The sequence below is a fragment of the Trachypithecus francoisi genome, unplaced genomic scaffold (assembly GCF_009764315.1).
Source record: "Trachypithecus francoisi isolate TF-2019V2 unplaced genomic scaffold, Tfra_2.0 Lachesis_group9, whole genome shotgun sequence".
Taxonomy (NCBI): domain Eukaryota; kingdom Metazoa; phylum Chordata; class Mammalia; order Primates; family Cercopithecidae; genus Trachypithecus; species Trachypithecus francoisi.
In genome coordinates, this window is record NW_022681474.1 from 34,384,774 (window position 1) to 34,408,424 (window position 23,651).

Genomic DNA, 23,651 nt, shown 5'->3' on the forward strand with positions numbered 1-23,651 from the left:
TTGACATCATTAGCTATTAGAGAAATGCAAATTAAAACTACCATGAGATATTACTACATACCCAACAGAATGGCTAAAATACAATATAGTAGGCCAGGCAGGGCAGCTTACACTTGTAATTCCAGCAGCACTTTGGAAGGCCGAGGTAGGTGGGTCACTTGAGACCAGGAGTTTGAGACCAGCCTGGGCAACATGGTAAAACCCCATCTCTACAAAAATTAACTGGGCATTATGGCACACAACTGTATTCCCAGCTACTTGGGAAACTGAGGCAGGAGGATTGCTTGAGCCTGAGAGGTGGAGGTTGCAGTGAGCCAAGATTGTGCCATTGCATTCCAGCCTGGTGACAGAGACCCTGCCTCAAAAAAAAAAAAAAAAAGAAAGAAAGAAAAAAAAAGACAAACCAAAGGCTGGCAAGGATGTGGAAAAATTGAACCACTCCAACATTGCTGTTGGGAATGTAAAATTGGACCATCACTCTAGAAAATTTGGTACCTTCTGAAAAAATATGCATCTATCATGTGACTCAGCAATTACACTGCTAGAGATCTGAGAGAAATGAAAATGTTTTATGTCGACATGAAAACATGTACAAAAATGTTCACTGCGGCTGTATTTGTAATGGCCAAACATGGGATCAGCCCAGACATCCTTCAACAGGTAAAACATATACATATCATGGAAAGTACTCAGCAATAAAAAGGAACGAATAAAAAGAATGAAACATTGATATATGCGGCAACTTGAAGGAATACCAGGAAATTACACTGAGTGAAAAGCCAATCCCAAAAGGTTACCTACTGTATGATTCCATTTATATAATATTCTTGAAATGACAAAATCATAGAATAATGGAGGACAGATTAGTGGTTGCCAGGGGTTAAGGATGGTGGTGTGGGGAAGACAGGAGGGAGGTGGGTGTGGTTATAAAAGGGCAACACAAGAGATCTTGTGGTGTCGAAACTGTTCAGTACCTTATAGGACACATAAGCTTACATAGGTGATTAAACGATAGAATTGTAAATTATATAGAATACATCATAGAAATATTCATTAATACAAGTGAAACTAGGAAGTTTGAATACGATTGGTAGATTACATCAAAATCAATGTCCTGGTTGTTATACTATAGTTCTACAAAATGTTACTTTTAGGGAAAACAGGATAAGGTGTACAGAATTATTTGAATTATCTCTGAATTATTTTTAGAACTACATGTGAATCTATATTCACTCCAGCCTGGGTGACAGAGTGAGACCCCGTCTCAAAAAAAAAAATCTGAATGTATGCTACATGCCATTACATGAATAATGTCTGTTTCACAGATGAGGGAACTGAAGTTGAGTGGCTGGTAACTGACTTAAGATTACAGAGCTAGTAAGAAGACGGGCTGGCATTCAAACTCTGGTTTGTTCAGCTGATAACTTAGAATATAATGTAAATGACTTAAGGGTTCAATGAGTTGACTAAAGAAGTAAAAAAATAACTATTAATATATAACTTCAAAGGGTGAGCAACATTGTGCTTTCTGCTAATGTGATATAAATTAAAAGCTTTTGCTTTAGAATGGTATGCTAGGACTTAGGTACTAGAGCATAGTATCAAGAGTACTATAAATATAAGGGGTTTCTTTTTTTGTCTAATAATTATACATTTGAATTATAAGATTATCAACAGAAAACAAACACCAAAAAGTACCCATACCTACTTAATGTTGGCTTCAGATTAAAATAAAAATATCCTAAACCAAGTTTCAGCAAAATAATTTTATTTCCTAACATATGGTAACATACACATCCAATATGTACTCCCCTTGCACATCTATTCACAAGTGACTTCCAAATGACAACTGCTTTGATATTTAAGCATGTGTTAAAAGTTATCTTAGTTGAGATTTGAAAAATGCTTTAGATGGATGACATTCTGAGTATACTGGATTGGTCACAGCAGAATTTACTTTAGTTAGATGAGTTCTACAAATTGAAAGCTTTGAAAAGCTACTACTTTTACGTCTAATACATCCAGATGAATACGATGCAGCAGTATCAGCTTGTATTCCGGAGAAATCTCATTAGTTTTTCTGGTGATGGAACCACTTATCCACTGTATTCAGAGAAAAGAAAAACAAATTAGAATTCCTGCTAAGAATCAAAATTACACCTAACATATAACAAAGACTAATATACTTGCTTTAATGAATGCTACTATGAATGACCTGAAAATGAATGGACATACATACAAAATTTCTCTACAGCACATGCAGGTGTTTTCTTTTGGGCTTCCTTATACTTCATGCTAATTGTATAGTGTGATTTTCCAACTTTTTTTTTTTTTTGAGACAGGGTCTCACTCTCTTGCCCAGAATGGAGTGCAGTAGCAGCAATCATGGCTTACTGCAACCTCCATCTTCTAGGTTCAAGCAATTCCCGTGCCTCAGTCTCCCTAGCAGCTGGCATTACAGACGTGTGCCACCACATCTGGCTAATTTTTGTATTTTTTTGTAGAGACAGGGTTTCTCCACGTTGGCCAGGCTAGTCTTGAACTCCTGGGCTCAAGTGATCTGCCCACGTCAGCCTCCCAAAGTGATGGGATTACAGGCGTGAGCCATCACACCCAGCCTTCAAATTTGGTTTTTTTAAGTGGCAGAATCATTTTCTTACCAGAAAAATCTTACAGAGAATTCTGACATCTAAGGAGGAGAGAACTGTTTTCTGGGTGAAGCAGCCTGTGGCTAGATGGGAATGTGGAGATCAGCCCACTCAGGGTCCCCTCCAGCGTCCAGTAGGCACCTCCACGGAACTCAGAGGGGCACAGTGGGTCATGGTTTGGAAATCGCTGATACAGTGTGGCACTAAAGGTGATATGTAGCAGCTCATCTTCCTTCCCACGCACACTACAGAATTCTAAAAACATTTCTCACTCTCTTCCCTCTCTTCCTGTGTATGTGGTATGTTGAAAATATGTATGTGGCTGGGTGCAGTGGCTCACGCCTATAATCCTAGCATTTTGGGAGGACAAGGTGGGTGGATCGCTAGCCTGGGTGACATGGTGAAACCCTGCCTGATTAGTGTTCAAGACCAGCCTGGTTCGAGACCTGGTTTGAGACCAGCTTGGGCAACATGGTGAAACCCTATCTCTACAAAATATTAAAAAATTAGACAGGTATGGTGGCACGTGTCTGCAGTCCCAGCTATTTGGGAGGCTGAGATGAGAGAATCACTTTAACCTGGGGAGGTTGTGGGTACAGTGAGCTGTGATCACGCCCCTGCACTCCAGCCTGGGTGACAGAGTGACAGCCTGGGTGACTCTGTGTCAAAAAACAAGCCAGGTTCAGAAAGACAAATACCACATGATCTCATTTATATGTGGAATATAAAAAAGGTGAATTCATAGAGGTAGAGAGTAGAATGGTGGTTGCCAGGAGCTAAAGTATGGGGAAAGGGCAGGCGATGGTCAAAGGGTACCAAGTTTTAGTTAGACAGAAGGAATAAGCTTTAGTGATCTATTGCACAGAATGGTGACTGTAATGTCTATTTCAAAATTGCTAAGAGTAGATTTCAAATGTTTTTACCACATACCAAATAATGATTAAGAGGTAACGATTTCTTAATTAGCTGGATTTAATCATTCCACATTGTAAACATATATCAAAACATCACACTGTATGCCATTAGTATATATAATTATCATTTGTCAACTAAAAATAAAAGTAACACAATTTTTCCATACATCTGTGTAATTTTTAATGAAATTTTACTGGAATAGAAATCTTACCGTCTGTCGGTACTGTGCAAGCAGATTCACAGGGTGGTGGTAACTAAAATATAAAATATAAAAATCTATTAATCTAATCTCATTTTTTAAAAAGCTAAAAAGATATACTGACAAAAATTTAAGAGAATCTGAAGACTATCCCAAATTTTAGGATCTAAACATAATTTGTAACATATAGGAATAATAGAAAGTTTGCTCTACTGCTGAGATGCTAACAAATTCAAGCCTCTTGGATGGTGCAGTGGCTCACGCCCATGATCCCAGCACTTTGGGAGGCCGAGGTGGGTGGATCACAAGGTCAGGATTTCAAGACCAGCCTGGTTAACATGGTGAAACCCCGTCTCTACTAAAAATAAAATTATCTGGGCATGGTGGCAGGTGCCTGTAATCCCAGCTGCTCAGGAAGCTGAGGCAGAGAACTGCTTGAACCTGAGAGGCGGAGGTTGCAGTGAGCCGAGATTGCGCCACTGCACTCCAGCCTGGGCGACAGAGTGAGACTTGTCTCAAAAAAAAAAAAAAAAAAATTCAGGCCTCTTGACTTTTTATGACATGGAGAATAATTAATAAGAAAAAACTGATTTATGCATATATAACAATTTTATATACACACACATATTTATAAAATATGGGCAAAGTGTTCTCACTGAAAAATTATGATAGCTAACCACTGGCTTTTCCCTTACAATTTTTCTTATTTATCTCAACTTTGTCAGGATTCATACATAAATAAAGATAAATCTAAATGTACTGGTTTCATCATTAAATTGTCCTTTTTTCCTTCTTCTACCCCATTTAGAAGGCAATAAAAAAGTCAGACCTCATTTTCTTTTGTTTTCCTTATTTAGTATTATAAATGAAAATAATTTAAGATGATCTCGTTCAATCTTTTGGTTAATCCAAATCAAATAATTAAAAATAGTACAAAAGCAAAATTCTTGCTTTGACGGGTGCTTTTACTACCTCACACGAAAGCCTTTCTCAGGTTACAAATCATTCCTGCAATGGCACCTAAAACTTGATACCTTCCTCAGTCCTTGCTAGAACCAAGTAAGTAAATTCCCATTGGTTCTTTTGTGGAAATGGCTTATGATGGGTCATAGGCACACAGGTTACTTGGTACATTCTGGAACCATTTTGAGTTTTACAAATTTTACTACCATGCTATCTGTCCAACTTATGATTGATTAGAATCACTCCCTCAGCTTCTCCCTCAGTCAAATGGCCACGTGTATGTGTTTATGGTTTCTAATTTCAAGACTCCACACAGTAATATGCATACAAAAGGCACTCAAGTATTTGTTGAAACAAGTACTTCCTCTCCCCATTTAGCATCATAGTTTTTAGCAACCAGGTTTTTTTTTTTTTAAGGAAACTTTTACATACAGCATCCACAATGGCTCTGGCAGCATCAGGATCACACTTGAAGGGGCTCTCAGACACAGTTGTATTCATGCTATTAAATAAAACAAAAGTAGTCATAAGACAAAATAACAAAAATTATCTCTTAAGAGTTAAAAATTGAGTTGAAAGTGGTTGACCAGGTGATACTCAAGTTTAGTTTAGTCAAAAGCTTTTTCACCTACATTTAACATTCTAATTATTTGTTTTGGCAAGGCATGGCTATTCTTGTGATCAATTTTATTCAACCATCTTAACAAGTTTGGATTTAAGAAACTGAGATTGGGCCAGGCGCGGTGGCTCAAGCCTGTAATTCCAGCACTTTGGGAGGCCAAGGCAGGCGGATCACGAGGTCAAGAGATTGAGACCATCCTGGCCAACATGGTGAAACCCCATCTCTACTAAAAATACAAAAATTAGCTGGGCGTGGTAGTGCGTGCCTATAGTCCCAGCTACTTGGGAGGCTGAAACAGGAGGATCGCTTGAATCTGGAAGGCAGAGGTTGCAGTGAGCCGAGATCGTGCCACTGCACTCCAGCCTGGAGACAGAGCAAGACTTTGTCACAAAAAGAAAAGAAGCCGGGCGCGGTGGCTCAAGCCTGTAATCCAGCACTTTGGGAGGCTGAGACGGGCGGATCACGAGGTCAGGAGATCGAGACCATCCTGGCGAACACGGTGAAACCCCGTCTCTACTAAAAATACAAAAACTAGCCGGGCGAGGCGGCGGGCGCCTGTAGTCCCAGCTACTCGGGAGGCTGAGGCAGGAGAATGGCGTAAACCCGGAGGCGGAGCTTGCAGTGAGCTGAGATCCGGCCACTGCACTCCAGTCCGGGCGACAGAGCGAGACTCCGCCTCGAAAAAAAAAAAAAAAAAAAAAAAAAAAAAAAGAAAAGAGAAGAGAAGAGAACAGCAGAGAAGAGAAGAGAAGAGAAGAGGACAAGGCAGGCAGGCAAACAAACTGAGATTGAATGCTTTGTAACTCTCACTGAAATAGCTGAGAAATGTGAATTAAAATGAGAAACATATCTTTCTTAATTGGAAAAATTAATGAAACAAACAAAAAAAACCCAGTTCCTGTAGTGCTGATGAGACATCTGAAACAGACACTTCTGGCAGGAGTCCTGGTTCAATCTTTCTGAAAAATAATTATGTAAAATGTATCCAAAACCTTTTAAAAAGCTCATAGATCTTGATAGAGAAATTCCACCTCTAAGAACCCAATCCAAGACTGAAACGGTAATTTACAAAGGTGTTTACCATATACTATTTCACTATTAATAATAGTGAAAAATTGCAAGTAACTAAAATGTCCAATAATAAGAAATGATTAAAAATAGTTTATCCTTCTTTGCAGGGGATTTAAAAATAAAAAATAAAAAGGTTTATCCATAAAACATATTATACATAGATAGAATATTATATTATTAAAATATGATATTTCTAGACTGGGCATGGTGGCTCACATCTGTAGTCTAAGCGCTTTTGGAGGCTGAGGTGTGAGAGGATCACTTGAAGCCAGGAGGCCAAGATCAGTCTGGACAACATAGCAAGACACTGTCTCTACAATAAATTTAAAAATCATCTGGGAGTGGTGATTTGTGCCTGTAGTCCCCAGCTACTTGGGAGGCTGAGACAGAAGGATCACTTCTTTGAGGTTACAGTGAGCTATTACAGTAACATTGCACTTCAGCCCGGGTGAGAGACCCTGTCTCTAAAAAAAAAATTATAGTTTTAATGACATGAGGAAATGCCTATTATATAGTGTTAAATTTTAAAAATCATAAGACAAGCCGTATATATAATACAATCCTAATTTGTTTTTTGTTTTTTTAGCCCACTTTAGTCTAAAATATGGATCATATTTTAAAAATACATTTTTTTGTTTATCCATAGTTCAAGTTTTCCTACATATTAATCATTATAATATTAACATAATACATGCCCAATTAGAAATATTCCATCAAGGCCGGGTATGGTGGCTCACGCCTGTAATCCCACCACTTTGGGAGGCCAAGGCGGGTGGATCACGAAGTCAGGAGTTCGAGACCAGCCTGGTTAACATGGCAAAACCCCGTCTCTACTAAAAATACAAAAATTAGCCGGGCGTGGTGGCATGCACCTGTAATCCCAGCTACTCGGGAGGCTGAGGCAGGAGAAACGCTTGAATCCGGGAGGTGGAGGTGGCAGTGAGCTGAGATAGTGCCACTGCACACCAGCCTGGGCAACAAGATCAAGACTCTGTCTCAAACAACAACAACAAAAAAGAAATACTCCATCAAAATGAAAAATGAATCATCTTTGCTTACCTGTTATTTAACATACATTAAGACCTCTTTCATAGAAATCGTTAAGATACCAAAAAATAGAGAAGTTAACTTAAAAGCCAAATCTTTTTCCTTTTTTATTTTTCTTTTGCTCAGTTGCCCCAGCTGGAGTGCAGTGAGGCAATCACAACTCACTGCAGCCTTGATCTCCAAGGCTCAAGTGATATTCCCACCTCAGCATTGCTACAGGCAAGCGCCACCAGGCCTGGCTAGTTTTTTTAATTTTTAGTAGAGATGAGGTCTCACTATGTTGCCCCCACCAGTCTCCAGTTCCTGAGTTCAAGTGATCCTCCTGCCTCAGCCTCCTAAAGTGCTGGAATTACAGGAATGAGCCATAGCACCCAGCCAAATGCCAACTCTTAGGATTGTACAATTTTACACAAATATATATAACTCTTCTCCATTTTTCTTCTGTTTGAAGGACAGTGTTTTCATTTTATAGGACATTATCTTGACACAGAATAGAAGATTTCTGGGAGAGTTATTTTTGTACATTAGCGTTTTCTCATACTCTCTCGCTTTTTTTTTTTTTTTTTGAGACCGAGTCTCACTCTGTCGCCCAGGCTGGAGTACAGTGGTACGATCACGGCTCACTGCAGCTTCAGCCTCCCCAGGCTCAGGTGATCCTCCTAACTCAGCTTCCTATGTAGCTGGGAATACAGGTGTGTACCACCATGCCCAGCTGATTTTTGTATTTGTTGTAGAGATAGGGGTTCTCCATGTTGTCCAGGCTGGTCTTCAACTCCTGGGCTCAAGTGATCCGTCCACCTTGGCTTCCCAAAGTGCTGGAATGACAGGTGTGAGCCACCGCACCCCGCCTTGTATCTCTTTTCTAAGTGAAAGTAATAGCACAGTGTCTTATGATTATTAAAACCTTTTCTTTTTTTTTTTTTTTTTTTTTGAGGCGGAGTCTCGCTCTGTCTCCCGGACTGGAGTGCAGTGGCCAGATCTCAGCTCACTGCAAGCTCCGCCTCCCGGGTTTACGCCATTCTCCTGCCTCAGCCTCCCGAGTAGCTGGGACTACAGGCGCCCGCCACCTCGCCCAGCTAGTTTTTGTATTTTTAGTAGAGACGGGGTTTCACCGTGTTAGCCAGGATGGTCTCGATCTCCTGACCTCGTGATCCACCCGTCTCGGCCTCCCAAAGTGCTGGGATTACAGGCTTGAGCCACCGCGCCCGGCCTATTAAAACCTTTTCTGCAAGCTGGTCTGCTTTACGTGTTAAACATGCAAAGTGTTTACACTTACCAACTGATTCCTTTTCCATTCGTTTTCTTAGTCACTAATGCTTTCCAATGGTCATGAGTGCTTTTAATAATATCAACTGCAAAGTCCTGTAATTTGAAGAGATTTGCATTACAATGATAAAAAGGTATTCTTTTCCTATTATCAACATTTCCCCAAAGCCTGATAATTTGTCTCTTCTGAATCATTTCCTTATTCTAAAAATGGAAGAGAATATTAAAGTGAATAAACACCAAGACTGTGTTATATTTCCAGACTTCTGTTTTATGAATCTTTAGATGGTAACAATATGGTTAAATTATAAGTCTCAATAGAAACGAGCCTAAAGCTACAGTTCTGAATGACATATTACCTTATCTTTAAATTCTGCATTAAAAGCAAACTCGTTTTCTGGTTTTCCATCAGGAACCTTATACCTTCTAAACCAGTCGACAGTAGCTTCCAAGTAGCCAGGTTTCAGCCGTTTGACGTCATTGATATCTAAGAAGAGAAGAAGCATAAGATGACAGTGACAATGATTTTTTTTTTTTTGAGACGAAGTCTCGCTCTGTCGCCCAAACTGAAGTGCAGTGGCTGGATCTCAGCTCGCTGCAAGCTCCGCCTTTCGGGTTCACGCCATTCTCCTGCCTCAGCTTCCCGAGTAGCTGGGACTATAGGCGCCCGCCTCGTCGCCCGGCTAGTTTTTTGTATTCTTTAGTAGAGACGGGGTTTCACCGTATTAGCCAGGATGGTCTCGATCTCCTGACCTTGTGATCCGCCCGTCTCGGCCTCCCAGAGCTGGGATTACAGGCTTGAGCCACCGCGCCTGGCCTGACGATGATTTTTTTAAAAAAGAAAGAGAATAAGCAGATTTCAAGATGCACAAATAATTACACATTCAACAAAAATTCCAAGTACTTATTTTGAAAGAGCTGTGGAATGACTTATCATGGAAGTTCAAGATAATGTTGGAGCGAAGCCCCTTGTTGAGAAGAGAAGCCATACATTGAAAGGAAATCATCTAGTGTCTCCGAATAGCTCTGACATTAAGTACAGAGAACAATCAGTACAATAGTAATCTCTGTTAGGTAAGGGCAAACAGCTGGTGGCTACATAATGAAACAACCAGTTTGGCAAATGTAGATAATTCCTATGAGAAGTGTACAAGATACTGAAAAAGACAGAGGCTATCTTTTTTTTTTTTGGAGACAGGGTCTCGCTCTGTCACCCAGGCTGAAATGCAGTGGCCCGAACAAGGCTCACTGCAGCCTTGACCTCCAGAGCTCACGTGATCCTCTCATCTCAGCCTCCTGAGTAGCTGGGACTATAAGCATGCACACGCCCAGCTAATTTTTAAATTTTTTGTAGAGATGGGGTCTTGTCATGTTACCCAGGCTGGTCTCAAACTCCTGGGCTCAAGCAATCCTCCTGCCTTGGCTTCCCAAAGCACTGGGATTACAGGTTTGAGGTACTATCCCTGGTCCAGAGGCAGAGGCTGTATGTCAGAGAATCACAACACTATTACGTACTAAAAGATAACAAAAATAGATTAGATTGATATCCATTGTTGGGTTACGTATTAAATGTGACTAGACTTTGCTGGATAGTACAGGCACTGTATATAACAATACTTTAGTTCTGGCTGACAGAAAAGTGTACTGCTTAAAAAACTTTAAGTTTCTGTATAGCCATCAACAATGGCTAGCCTCAATGTCATCAAACTGCACTTTAAATAACAAACTCCTGCACAATGCAAGCAAATGGAGATACACATGCTAAAAAGTCAGTTAGGAAAAGTATTATAAGGAAGAGAAATACATTTGACAACAACAAAAGCTTATCTATATTTGTATAAGATAACATTGTTTCAATCCAATTTATTTATTTTTTTGAGATGGAGTCTCACTCTGTCTCCCAGGCTGGATCTCGGCTCACTGCAAGCTCCGCCTCCCGGGTTCACGCCATTCTCCTGCCTCAGCCTCCTGAGTAACTGGGACTACAGGTACCCACCACCATGCCTTGCTAGTTTTTTGTATTTTTAGTAGAGATGGGGTTTCACCGTGTTAGCCAGGATGGTCTTGGTCTCCTGACCTCATGATCCACCTGCCTCGGCCTCCCAAAGTGCTGGGATTACAGGTGTGAGCCACTGCGCCCGGCCGATTTATAATTCAATCCAATTTATAATCTGCATAAAGAATAGCATGCATTCTATTATCATAGTATCACTAAAAGTACGGAAACTTTACAGAATGCACTGGGCAATGTTTAAGCACTAGTAAATTTCAAAGAACTTATAATTTACATAAAATGTGTCACCTGATACAGAAATACTTTGGAAATTCAGAAATCCAACACGCAAATGTTGATGTTTTCCAATACCAGAAACCAATTCTCCATTTATTCAGAAACCAACTGGGTGCTCAGTAATTCAGTGTGATTCTGACACTATCTACCTGGAGTTAGCATCAGATTTCAAAGGTTAGGGGCCCAGTCTCACAAGACTGCGCCACTTCAGATGCCTCTTGTACTTCTGACTGATCAGCTATAAATTGGAGGTTTTCACAATCCTCTCCCTAAGTTCCCTAATTTGCTAAAATGATTCACAGAACTCAGGAAAACACTGAAGTTTAACATTTTGTTATACGCATGCAACTCAGGGACAGCAAATGGAAGAGATGCACAGGGGCAAGCTACAGGATGGACAATAGATACTGCCTTAGGTTGACATTAGGGAAAGCTGCATACTACTTGCACCATGGGACCAGCCACCCCAAGAAAGTTTTCAGGGTTCTAATAACCTGAACTGCAGGGAAATAATGCCTTAGTAAATGAGTGCTGACAGAGTGACAGGCTTGGCTTCACTAATCATGGCCACAGCATGCGAAGTTCTCTTGTATAAGAAGTACATTGGAAATGCAGGCACCGACCTACGGAACAGAGCCGTACCACCAAGTAGTTAACAGATGGTGTGAATGCACTCTCACCTTTCAAAATTGAAACGAAACGTTAAACGATTGGCATTCTTCCAGTCCTTCTTCAATGAATTAACACAGATGCAAATGTACATCACATCATTTTGAGGGAACATGCTCTCAAGGTGACTCTTATTCCTGCTGACACTGACCTCCATCACCTGGCTGAGGCAGTGTTTGTCAAGTTTCTGTGCTGTAAAGTCATTCTCTCCTGTCCCTTACCCACACTGTACTCATTGGAAGGAAGTCACCATGCACAACTCACAATTAAGGACCTCCTTGAGAATGGAGTATCTACATAAATTATTTGGAATTCTTCTGCTTTGAGATTTATCTATTCTTCTTCATTTGTTTATTTATTCAATCATTTATTTATGTCAGTATAGACTCATGGATATTTATTTTATGTTCCAGGTTATATTAAAATACTACTTTATTTTCTTGCTCAAATTGTTCTACCTTTGGCAACTCCTATGTATGTACCCAAGAATAAAAACATAAGTCCGCACAAAACTTGTACAGGAATGTTCATGGCAGCATTACACAGTCAAAACAACCTAAACGTCCATCAACTGATGAATGGATAAACAAAATGTAGTATATCCACACAATGGAATAATATTCAACCATAAAAAGGAGTACTGACAGATGCTACAATATGCAATATGGATGAACCTAGAAAACATTATACTAAGTGAAAGAAACTAGAAACAACAACAAAAAATCCACAAATTGTACCAGTCCATGTATGAGATACCTAGAATAGGTAGAATAGGCAACTCTATAAAGACAAAAAGCAGATTAGTGGTTGCCAGGGCCTGGAGAGGAGGAGGGAATAGGGAACGACTTGAACTAGTGGTGATGGCTGCACAACCTTGTGAATGAATGAAATGCCACTGAAGTGTACACTTTCATTAAAATGGTGAATTTTATGTTATGTAAATTTTACCACCAAAAAAAAGGGGGGGGGGAATGAAGTGCTGATACATGCTACAATATGGATGAACCCTGAAAACACTTATTTCACTAAGTGAAATAAACCAGACACAGAGGCCACCTATATGATGCCATTTACATGAAATGACAGCATAGGCAAATCCATAGGCACAAAGTAGATCCGCAGTCACCTGGGACTGCGGGAAGCGGGACAGAGAGTGATTGCCCGTGGATACAGGATTTCCTTTTGGGCTGATGAAATGTTCTGCAATTAGAGAGTGGTGATGGTTGTACAACTTAGTGAATATACTAAAAACCACTGAATTATACATTTTACAGTGGTGACTCTGATATGTGAATATCTCAATTAAATGTTTTAAAATAAACAAACATAGCAACTGAGTGCTGGTATGTGGGGAAAGAAGGGACAAAGAAACAGTAAGAACTTACCAGATTTTTTCTGTTCTGGAATGAAGGAGAAAGTGTACTTAGTTAATTGCAAGTACAGTCATAGAAATAATGCTTGAACAGTGCTTTGTTCCTCCATCCTTTAATAGTTTGAAGGCATGGGCTTACAATTCTGTCATTACAGGTTAAGTTTGGTGGTGTTTATGAATTAATTAGAAAGACTTCAGACTCTTCAAATTTTCTTACCATTATAGTTGGCTGCATCAGGATCATCCACATTAATGGCAATGACTTTCCAGTCGGTTTCCCCTTCATCAATCATAGCCAATATGCCTAGAACTTTCACGCCAATTATTTCACCTCTTGCACATACCTGAGTCAATAGCCAAAGTCAGGACAACATTACAGAATGAAACTCTAGAAGACAGTTTTACTTGGCTAACAGGAAGTAAGAAAGAGGCCAAGTTCTTGTGAATTTACCTGGAGACTGTTCCTTTAAGCAAATTTTAAAAACCTAGGTAAGTAAATGTTTCATCAGTCCTATTAAAGTTGAAAACAGGACTTATAGGTCCTATTTTCTTCTAGGTCATAGGGAAACCAGTCAATAGCTCAGGGTAATCAATGTTTTTTGCACTATCATTGATTATACTGAAGAATAAGTCCTCCATAGTCTCAAATATGTATCTTAATATGCTTTATCTTTTATTTTATAAAAGTCATTGAGTTAAGCAAGTCATACAATGACTTAAAAAGTTTATGACTTAAAAAACAAAATGAAAACTTTGTTTTTAGTTGTTTGCTATTTCTCTAAGCCTGAGAGAGACATAAAGAAATAACTATAATCAGAATCTTAGAACAACCCTACTTGATGGAGGAATTACTACCACGAATCTCCAACTCAAGAGGTTATTTGGTTTGGGTCAATTTACTGATCATTCTAAATTGTTAGGCAAGGTTTGCCATGGATTGAGAGGGAATTTCCCTCCTGGTACCTTTCACCTATTGACTAATTATCCATCTTCTAAAGCAATGCAGAACATGTCCAGTTTTTCCAGATATATGTTCAATTATACATACACAGACATGTTTTTTTCCAGACTAGGTTTAAATGTACAAATTATAATATACAAATGCTTAAAATGCAAGAGAAGCCTTTAATACCAAACAGACATCATTATTTCACTAATATTCATCCATTTTATTCACAGTATTTTTTAAAGTATGAAATTTGGTATACTTCATTAATCTCTCAACACTAAAGAAAAAAATGTCACATTTCATTACCTTGCTTCCAATTTCACACACATCAATTGGGTCATTGTCACCACAACAGCCAGTATGTTTATCATTGTGCCCTGGGTCTTCCCAAGTCTGAAAAAAATAATACTTAGTGTATATCGTTCCCATACATACGGACAAAATGGATCATGTTGAGAATAACAGATAACATCCTATGACTCTTCAGCTATTTTTCTTCATTGTTTTAGTTCTTTACTTGCATTTAAGAATCTTAACTACGCACAATAGTTTCAATTAAATGTTGTAGCTCCTACTACACATATAATGCTAAATTTAAGCTTTAAAACAGATAATGATCCTACTTAAAACAAGCAAAAGCCAACTACTTAATAACTGAGACAACAGGGAAAACACAAATATAGACCAAAACATTTACTTTAAAGATGTGTGGTTTCAGGCCGGGGAGGCTGAGGCGAGTGGATCACCTGAGGTCAGAAGTTCGAGACCAGCCTAGCCAATACGGTGAAACCCTGTATATACTAAAAATATAAAAATTAGCCAGGCGTGGTGGTGCATGCCTGTAATACCAGCTACTTGGGAGGCTGCGGCAGGAGAATCGCTTGAACCCAGGAAGCAGCAGTTGTAGTGAGCCTAGATCATGCCACTGCACTCCAACCTGGGCAACAGAGCGAGGCTCCATCTCAAAGAAAAAAAAAAACAGAAAATAAAACACACAAAAATGTGTGTTTTCCTTCTCCTTTCTTTTCTTTTCTTTTTTTTTTTTTTTTTAGAGACAGGGTCTCACTATGTTGCCCAGGCTGGTCTCAAACTCCTGGGCTCAAGTGATACTCCCACCTTGGTGTCCCAAAGTATGGGATTACAGGCATAAGCCACTGTACCTGGTCTTAGATATTCTTTATAATAAATTCCCAAAACAGAAGTAGGTAGGCAATAATAGTAAGACGGAAAGGTTATGTTCTTTTTCTTTTCTGAGACAGAGTCTTGCTCTGTTGCTCAGACTGGATGGAGTGCAGTGGTGCAATCTTGGCTCACTGCAACCTCTGCCTCCCATGTTCAAGCAATTCTCCTGTCTCAGCCTCCTGAGTCGCTGAGATTACAGGCATACGCCACCACAGCTGGCTAATTTTTGTATTTTTAGTAGAGATGGAGCTTCACCATGTTGGCCAGACTGGTCTCAAACTCCTGACCTCAGGTGATCCTCCCACCTTGGCCTCCCAAAGTGCTGGGATTACAGGCATGAGCAGCCAGCACACCCAGCCAAAAGGTTATGTTCTGATGTTAAAAGTATCATCACTGACCACGAGTCAAGACTGAAAAGTTTAATCAGGATTTTCTGGAGCTTTACATGACTGGTTTTCTTTCCTTCCTAAATTGTAAGCCAGAGTCCTTGCAGAACATCTCACAAAAGAACTGATAGCCTGTGCTAGCCAGGGTGTTAGGTTTAAAATGTAGCTGTTGCTATTGGTTCTTTTTTCTTCCAACTGGAACACATTACTTGGATTTTTTGGCTACTCAGCTGGAGTAAAGGTAAAAAGATAAATGAGAAGGGGGATAAAGGAAGACCACATCTAACAAATCCAACATTAAGAAAGCAAAATCCAACCCACAGAATAGTAAGTATTTCAGCAATGTTCTCCTACAAGGATGATATATCAAGGCTGAATACTATTAATAAATCAATTGAGGCTGGGTGTGGTGGCTCATGCCTGTAATCCCAGCACTTTGGGAGGCCGAGGCAGGCGGATGACAAAGTCAGGAGTTTGAGACCAGTCTGGCCAATACAGTGAAACCCTATCTCTAATAAAAATACAAAAAAATTAGCTGGGCGTGGTGGCAGGCGCCTGTAATCCCAGCTACTCAGGAAGCTAGGGCAAGAGAATCACTTGAAACCAGGAGGCAGAGGTTGCAGTGAGCCAAGATTGCACCACCGCACTCCAGCCCGGGCAACAGTGCGAGAGTCCGTCTCAAAAATAACAACAACAACAAAAATCAATTAAAGTATAAGGTGAAACACTGTAATTAAGACAAATGACTTTGTGCTTACCTAACAAGCCAGATGGGTCAGACCTATGTTCTACTTTCTTATAGGTTGTTTCATAGTAGGTTCCATTTAACAGACTTCATTGTTAATAAAAACAAACCATTTATCAACAAATTAAACTGAATGTTTATTTAGTGTCTCAGCATTAAATTTTAAGTGCCACAGCACTGGCCTAGCCGAACCAGAATTAAATAGATGTCATTTACTCATTATAGACAAGATCCTAGTGATTCTTCACTCAAATATTAAATAAGAACCTGCTACATACATTGTGCCAGGAATAAATTGGTAAACAACTCTTCTCAAAGGGTTGACTATTTAAGAAAACAGGATCCCCTCATTACTTTACCACAAAGAGCCTGACCTGAAGAAGAAGGAATCAAGACTCTAAACATAAAAGTCAGCAGTTATGACAGCTTGTGTGTGCAGGTGTTAAGTGCTTTATTTTTTGAAATAATCATACCACCTACATACTGCGAATAGCTCAGGGAGGCGATATTAACGTCTCAAGGAGAAAGAAAGGGAGGCAAGTTAGGTAAGCTAGGAAGTGGCCATCTTGGGATTTGAACTCTGGTCTGTCTGGTGCCAAAAATCAGTGCTTTTGACTACTACCATACCCTCTTTCTTGACTGAATAGACTTGCAACTCAGTCTGTAGAGAATTTATATAGCTTACAACCAGTCCAAAAAAGAAAAAAATATTTCAGAAAAGAATAAACGTTCAAATCTCAATTTAAACATTGTAAATATATACCTTTCAGTTTATCTTGAAAATAAGTTATTTAAGGAAGCATTCAAATGAGTTAATTATCTCTTCTTATGTTTTTAAAATCTACCATAGACAAAACTCTCCACAGGTATTCAAATCTTTTTTACTAATAGCAGTAAGTTAATATTTAGTAAGTTAAAAAGTACATTGTCAGCAGTTGCATGAAGACATACCTGAGGGATGGCACCATAGTTCCAGATATATCCTTTGTACGGGAACAAATTCGCAACATAGCGAAGTTTTCCTTTTTTCACATCTTGTTTAATGGGGTTTAAAGGGTCCTTTGTAGCAATCTGAAATAAAAAATTTCAAATCGTTGCATATTTGGATGTGAAATACTATTCAAATATGGATCTGAGGAAATGAATTATGGTATCTATGTTCCCTAATTCCACTTTAATGATATATTTCATCCCTAACAATTTTATAATTGAACTAAGGTGCTTCCATAATCAGCCACTAAGTGGAAAGGTTATGTGAGGTATAAAGGAACTATCAAGAAGGGAAAAAGAACATTTACTAATTCTAGAAAGCAAAGACTAAAATTACCTGGAATAAATTCTAATGTTGGAGTAATAAAAATATCATAATTTTTATTAAAAGGGCAAAATAAACACTATCCAATTTTATTTTCCTTTACAGAATTTAAAATTATTCAAATACTCGGGTATTTATTACACACAAAAAATGTGATTACTGTAAAAGAGTATGTGGTATAAAATATGTTATAAATATCCATAACAAAAGGCAATGATGGTAGGTATCGTCAGAAAGAAACTAACACTATGCAACTGAAATTCCAATGAGAGTATCTGTGGCTGGGGTGACTAAGGAGGGGTCAGTGATGGGCTTACAGAGAGTAAGAGGAGAAAAAGTAATTCTAGGTTTTGGGAACATTGGAAGCAAAGATATTGGGAAGAAAAGTTTGGGACATATTTGTAAACAGTTGAGTTTAGCTGGAGCCCAAAGGGAAGACTGCTGGCAATGGGAGATACAACTAGAAAACAGACTAGGACCAGACGGAGAAAAACCTTGGAGTTTAGATAGTTCACCCTTGATCAAGTCAGTGTGACTAGATCAAAACCAATATCCTAAGTCTGACTCAAATGTAAAGTGAAATATTACCTCCATTTTTGCATTAGACCAGCGTGGCACTTCAACTACCATGTGGAACACATCCTGAAAAAACAGAGAAAGTGAGATGGTCACAGGAGCCAATTTGTTCTTTGAGGGAGCATGCATTATTTCTTCCAAAGTCAAACTGTTCATTGTATCAGATCTTTGAAGTCAATTGGATTTTCAACAAAATGCATCAAAAAAAAGAGAATGATAGATGAAGAAATAATGCAATTAAAGGAAAATATTCATTATAGAATCAAGGTGTTCAGTATATGATTGCTTACTGTATAGTTCTTCTTAATTTTTATTTACTTCTAAATTTTTTGTAGAGACAAGCTCTTACTATGTTGCCCAGGCTGGTCTCAAACTCCTGGCCTCAAGTGATCCTCCTGCCTCTACCTCCCAAAGTGCTGGGATCACAGGTGTGAGCCATCTCGCCCAGCCAACTTAACTATATAAATCTTTTAACTTTTCTGTATGCTTTAAGTGTTTCAGAATACAAATTGACAGTGGAAAGAATGTTCCTAGGAAGGAAACAGTTCTTAAATAAACATAACAGAACCTGTATCTCTGAAGACCATCTTCAAAACCCTCTCCAAAGGCCAGTGTTACTTCCTTCAGAGACACTGCAATCACTCAAAATGTTTTCAGAGCTTCCATTTCAGAGATGGTTTATAAGACAAACCCCAAGTCAGCCTAATTACTTGATCATCCTTTAGTTTATAAGGCGAACCCCTGTCAGCCTAATTACTTGGTCATACTTTAGTTTTAGCATCAAACAAAACTCATCAGCTTCATTATCCATATTATTCTCCCAATTTGGCTGTTTTTAGAAATAAAGCCCCCTTCAAAAGGACTTTGACTTTGAAGATAAGAGAACATGCTCTAAAAATATTTTAATCAATGATGGTTCTATTGTAATTGGCTTATAGCCTTAAATTGACTACTATAAAATGGATATATTCAGGGAGTAAATTCCCAGATGTGCAGTTTAAAAACATAATGAAAAACAAACCATACTTTGCTAACCCATTTTGCACACTGGAGTTAAATATGGCATAGGTTCTTTAAACTTGAGCTTTAATTATTCAGAATACTATTTTTTTTCAAGGAATAGAACTTTAACTGCAGTTTTTCAGTTTTCAGCCTCTACAAAGGGCACAGATGAAGCTAAATCTGTAATAACTGTTTTCTGTCACCCAGGCTAGAGCGCAGTGGCATAATCTTGGCTCACTGCAACCTCCACCTCCTGGGTTCAAGTGATTCTCCTGTCTCAGCCTCCCAAGTAGCTGGGATTACACAGGGGCGTGCCACTATACCTGGCTAATTTTTGTATTTTTAGTAGAGATGGAATTTCACCATGTTGGCAGCCTGGTCTCAAACTCCTGACCTCAGGTGATCCACCAGCCTTGGCTTCCCAAAGTGCTGGGATTATAGGTGTGAGCCACCGCACCTGGCCTGCAGTTATGCTTATAAAATGTTCTTTTTTTTTTTTTTGAGACAGGGTCTCACTCTGCCACCCAGGCTGGAGTGCAGTGGCATGAGCTTGACTCACTGAAGCCTCAACCACCCTGGCTCAAGCAATCTTCCCATCTCAGCCTCCTGAGTAGCTGGAGCTACAGGTGCACGCCACCACATCCAGCCAAGATAGATAGATAAAAGATAGATAGATATATATATCATATATATTATATATATGATATATATAAAATATATATCATATATATATATAATTTTTTTTTTTTTTTTAAATTTTTTTGGTAGAGATGGAATTTTGCCATGTTACCCAGACTGGTAAAGTACATTTTAAGAACTTAACTTAAAATGAAAATCCCTTGGTTACACCACTCTTTAGAATTACTTCTTTGCTACTTTCCATCAAAACACGGGAACTGATAAGCCACAAGGGAATAAATCAAAGGTTTCAAGTCAATAATTACCATGCTGCTACCAAGCAGAAAAACTACACTGATTTCAGTTCAAAAGTGTAAAATTTCTGTCATCTTAAGTTCCTGCTGAAACCATGGAAGACTAAAGCATCCATGGGTTTCTGCATCAAGCCTCCTGACACCTCACCTACCCAGTACAACATAAAAACCAAAAGAATGGAGATATTACTTAAATCTAGGACTGAAGAAACTGCTCTATCCCTGTATCCCTCTAAAATAACTAGATGGTTTAGAAAATGTAACCCTGACTGTTCATCCTGGGTAGAAAACCTCAGAACCAATCTTTGACTACATTTCACCTTGCCCACTAAGTTTTCAAGAGTTTTGTCCACTTCTCAGGCGTAAAAATGAGATGTGTAGGTCTGTGAAAAGAACAAGTCAGGGCTTTCGGTTTTCAGTAGCAGTACCCTAAAGATTCACAAGATGGAGCTGTTATGACATGAAAGATCAACTGAAGCGCTCGCCAAGATTAGCTGTTAATTTTGTTAAAACGCCACCAGGCCAGGCGCGGTGGCTCACGCCTGTAACCCCAGCACTTTGGAAGGCCCAGGCGAGTGGATCACCTGAGGTAGGGAGTACAAGACCAGCCTGACCAACATGAAGAAACCCTGTCTCTACTAAATATATAAAAATTAGCCGGTCATAATGAGGCATTCCTGTAATCCCAGTTACTCGGGAAGGCTGAGGCAGAAGAATTGCTTGAACCTGGGAGGTGGAGGTTGCAGTGAGCCGAGATCGCCCCATTGTACTCCACCTTGGGCAACAAGAGCGAAACTCCGTCTCAAAAAAAAAAAAAAAAAAGCCACCGAATGAATAAATTGCTTCAAGAAAGATATAGCAAATAGAGCTGAAATAACTAATTCAAAGTTTAGAAACTATATTGAACACTTTAATAGTATTAAATGACAAATATGTATAGACTCTCAAAACAGTATTACCTAATAACATAAATCTACATAATTAATGGGAAGAAAAAAATAACAAGGAAGAAAACATCCTTCAGAAAATGGTGAGAGAATTCTATGGCGAACAAAAGCCTGAAGGTCTGGTGCTTTCTAGAAATATAGCTGGGTGAGGCCGGGTGTGGTGGCTCACACCTATAATCCCAGCACTTTGGGAGGCCAAGGTGGGCGGATCACGTGTTCAGGAGATCGAGACCATCCTGGCTAACACGGTGAAAACCCATCTCCACTAAAAATGCAAAAAAATTAGCCAGACGTAGTGACGGGTGCCTGTAGTCCCAGCTACTCGGGAGGCTGAGGCAGGAGAACGGCGTGAACCTGGGAGGCAGAGGTTGCAGTGAACCGAGATCACACCACTGCAATCCAGCCTGGGCAACAGAGCAAGACTCCATCTCAAAAGGAAAAAAAAAAAAAGAAGAAGAAATTAGCTGGGCAAAAACAGCAGGGAGTACCTGCAAAAGCCAAAGTCAATTCACTGATTTTTTTTCAACAAATATTTTTTGTGGACCACCAGGATGTGCCAGGTACTTTTCCAGGCTCTGAAGACTAGCAATGAACAAAATAAAAAGTTATTTTAACTCCGAAAGAGTTGAATTTCCAAATCAACTGCTGGTAGCATTGGTGGTGGTTCAGGGGTAGAATTCTCGCCTGCTAAATCAGGTACTCCAGCTTGTAGGCCTCATGCTACAGCTTGGGGTGAGTGACTCATCTGTAAAAATCAATGTTTAGCACACTTTCAAATTCATGTAGATGCTGTAGTAATACTTGTCTCAGCCAGGTGTGGCAACTCATGCCTATAATCCTAGCACTTTGGGAGGCAGAGGCAGGAGGACTGCTTGAGGCCAAGAGTTCAAGACCAACCTGACCAACATAGCAAGATCCGTCTCTTAAAAAAAATTTTTTTTAAAGAGAGAGAGAGACGAGGTCTCACTCTGTCACCGAGACTGGAGTACAGTGATGCAATCATAGCTCACTACAGCCTCCAACTCGTGGTCTCAAGCAATCCTCCTGCCTCAGCCTCCTGAGTAGCTGGGCCTACAGGTGTGCACCACCACACCTGGCTAATTGTTTTTTAATTATGTTTTTGGAGATGAAGTCAGGATATGTTGAGCGGGCTGGTCTCTAATTCCTAGCCTCAAGCGATCTTCCCGTCTATGCCTCCCTAGTAGCTGGAATTACAGGCGCAAGCCATCCTGCCCAGCTCTGTACTTATAAGGAGGGGGTGTCCCACATACTTCAGCAGGAATTACTACTAAAGAACAACTTTCTTGTAGACATCCTGGCTAATAATTCAGAGTTGCCACTAGGTGAACAACAGTGATATTTAGGATTTTTCAGGGCAACTGATATGAGAAGTTCAATGAATTTTATAGCAACTCCGTTGCTATAAAAACTATTACTGTTTTTATGCGTTTTAATGATTCCAATATTCATGCACTTTAAAAATAGCGATTTTAAGAAATTTAGTACTACTCAGTTACAAATTCATTCCTTCTTCTTTAATCCCAACTGGTTTCAACTGTTACTTAGCTGGATCTTGGGTTTACTATCTTGTTACCCCCATTGTTAGGACTTCCCAGAATTCCATCCTCCAATCCTACCATGCTTTGGAGTCTCAGTCATTGGTCTGGCATCAGAGCTCTCAGCTCTCTGTTAACGGCTTCAGAAAAGAAGGAAGTTAAGTCTCCCTAAAGGGATGATTTTGGTAAACCCAATAATTACCTTGCTGATAAACCAGTGGGGGATATGGGAAAAGGCAAACTATAAGTTTAGCTCTGACTTCCCAAAGTCAGAAATATAACTGTCTATTTCAGGCCAGGTATGGTGGCTTGTGCCTGTAAACCCAGAACTTTGGGAGGTTGAGGCAGGAGGATCACTTGAGGCCAGGAGTTCAAGACCAGCCTGAGCAACATAGACTCTGTCTCTACAAAAAAAAAAAAGTCTATTTCACTTCCCAGATTTATAATCATTTTATCAAGTAGTCAAGATGTTACAACAAAATGTTAAAGATGTCCAGATTCTAAGGAAATTGGCAACTCAACAAGTCTACATTGTATCACTCCATTAATCAAAAAGATTTAAAATAAAAATGTTTCAGGAATAGAAGAAATATCTCCTATATCTTGGTTAGGCTTATAACTTCACTAATTAAACAGGAATATTAATTACAGTAATACGGTGAGGGCCAGTCTCATCTCCAAACTGGTTAGAGTCTTGTGGACCAAGTCAGTAGTCTGACAAGTCATTTACTAATGAACAGGCTATGGCCATTTGGTAGGCTGTTATTACTAATGCAGTTAAGTACATATATAGGGAACATGCTCTTAATTTAATTACATCTCATCTTTAAATCTTAGCAGTTAAGTTCAGTGTGTCCTTATTGAGACTTATTTCTTATTTATTTATTTTATTTTATTTTTTGAGACAGAGTTTCGCTCTTGTTGCCCAGGCTGGAATGCAATGATGCAATCTTGGCTCACCACAACCTCAGTCTCCTGGGTTCAAGCGATTCTCCTGCC

At 39.4% G+C, this 23,651-nt stretch overlaps 1 protein-coding gene across 1 annotated transcript in view; it reads right to left on the minus strand.

Annotated features, from left to right (window-relative positions):
* Nucleotides 1–1,751: 1,751 nt before the first annotated feature.
* PPA1 (inorganic pyrophosphatase 1) overlaps nt 1,752–23,651 on the minus strand; it is a 30,574-nt gene continuing 8,674 nt past the window's right edge. Inside the window, exons 3-11 of the mRNA XM_033208539.1 lie at nt 18,228–18,281; nt 17,276–17,395; nt 14,318–14,404; nt 13,280–13,406; nt 9,091–9,218; nt 8,742–8,827; nt 5,158–5,227; nt 3,775–3,817; nt 1,752–2,103 (exon numbers count right to left, since the gene is read on the minus strand). Of these exons, the coding sequence (XP_033064430.1) occupies nt 2,072–2,103; nt 3,775–3,817; nt 5,158–5,227; nt 8,742–8,827; nt 9,091–9,218; nt 13,280–13,406; nt 14,318–14,404; nt 17,276–17,395; nt 18,228–18,281 (747 nt within the window). The 3' untranslated portion in view covers nt 1,752–2,071. The remainder of the gene's footprint in view (nt 2,104–3,774; nt 3,818–5,157; nt 5,228–8,741; nt 8,828–9,090; nt 9,219–13,279; nt 13,407–14,317; nt 14,405–17,275; nt 17,396–18,227; nt 18,282–23,651) is intronic.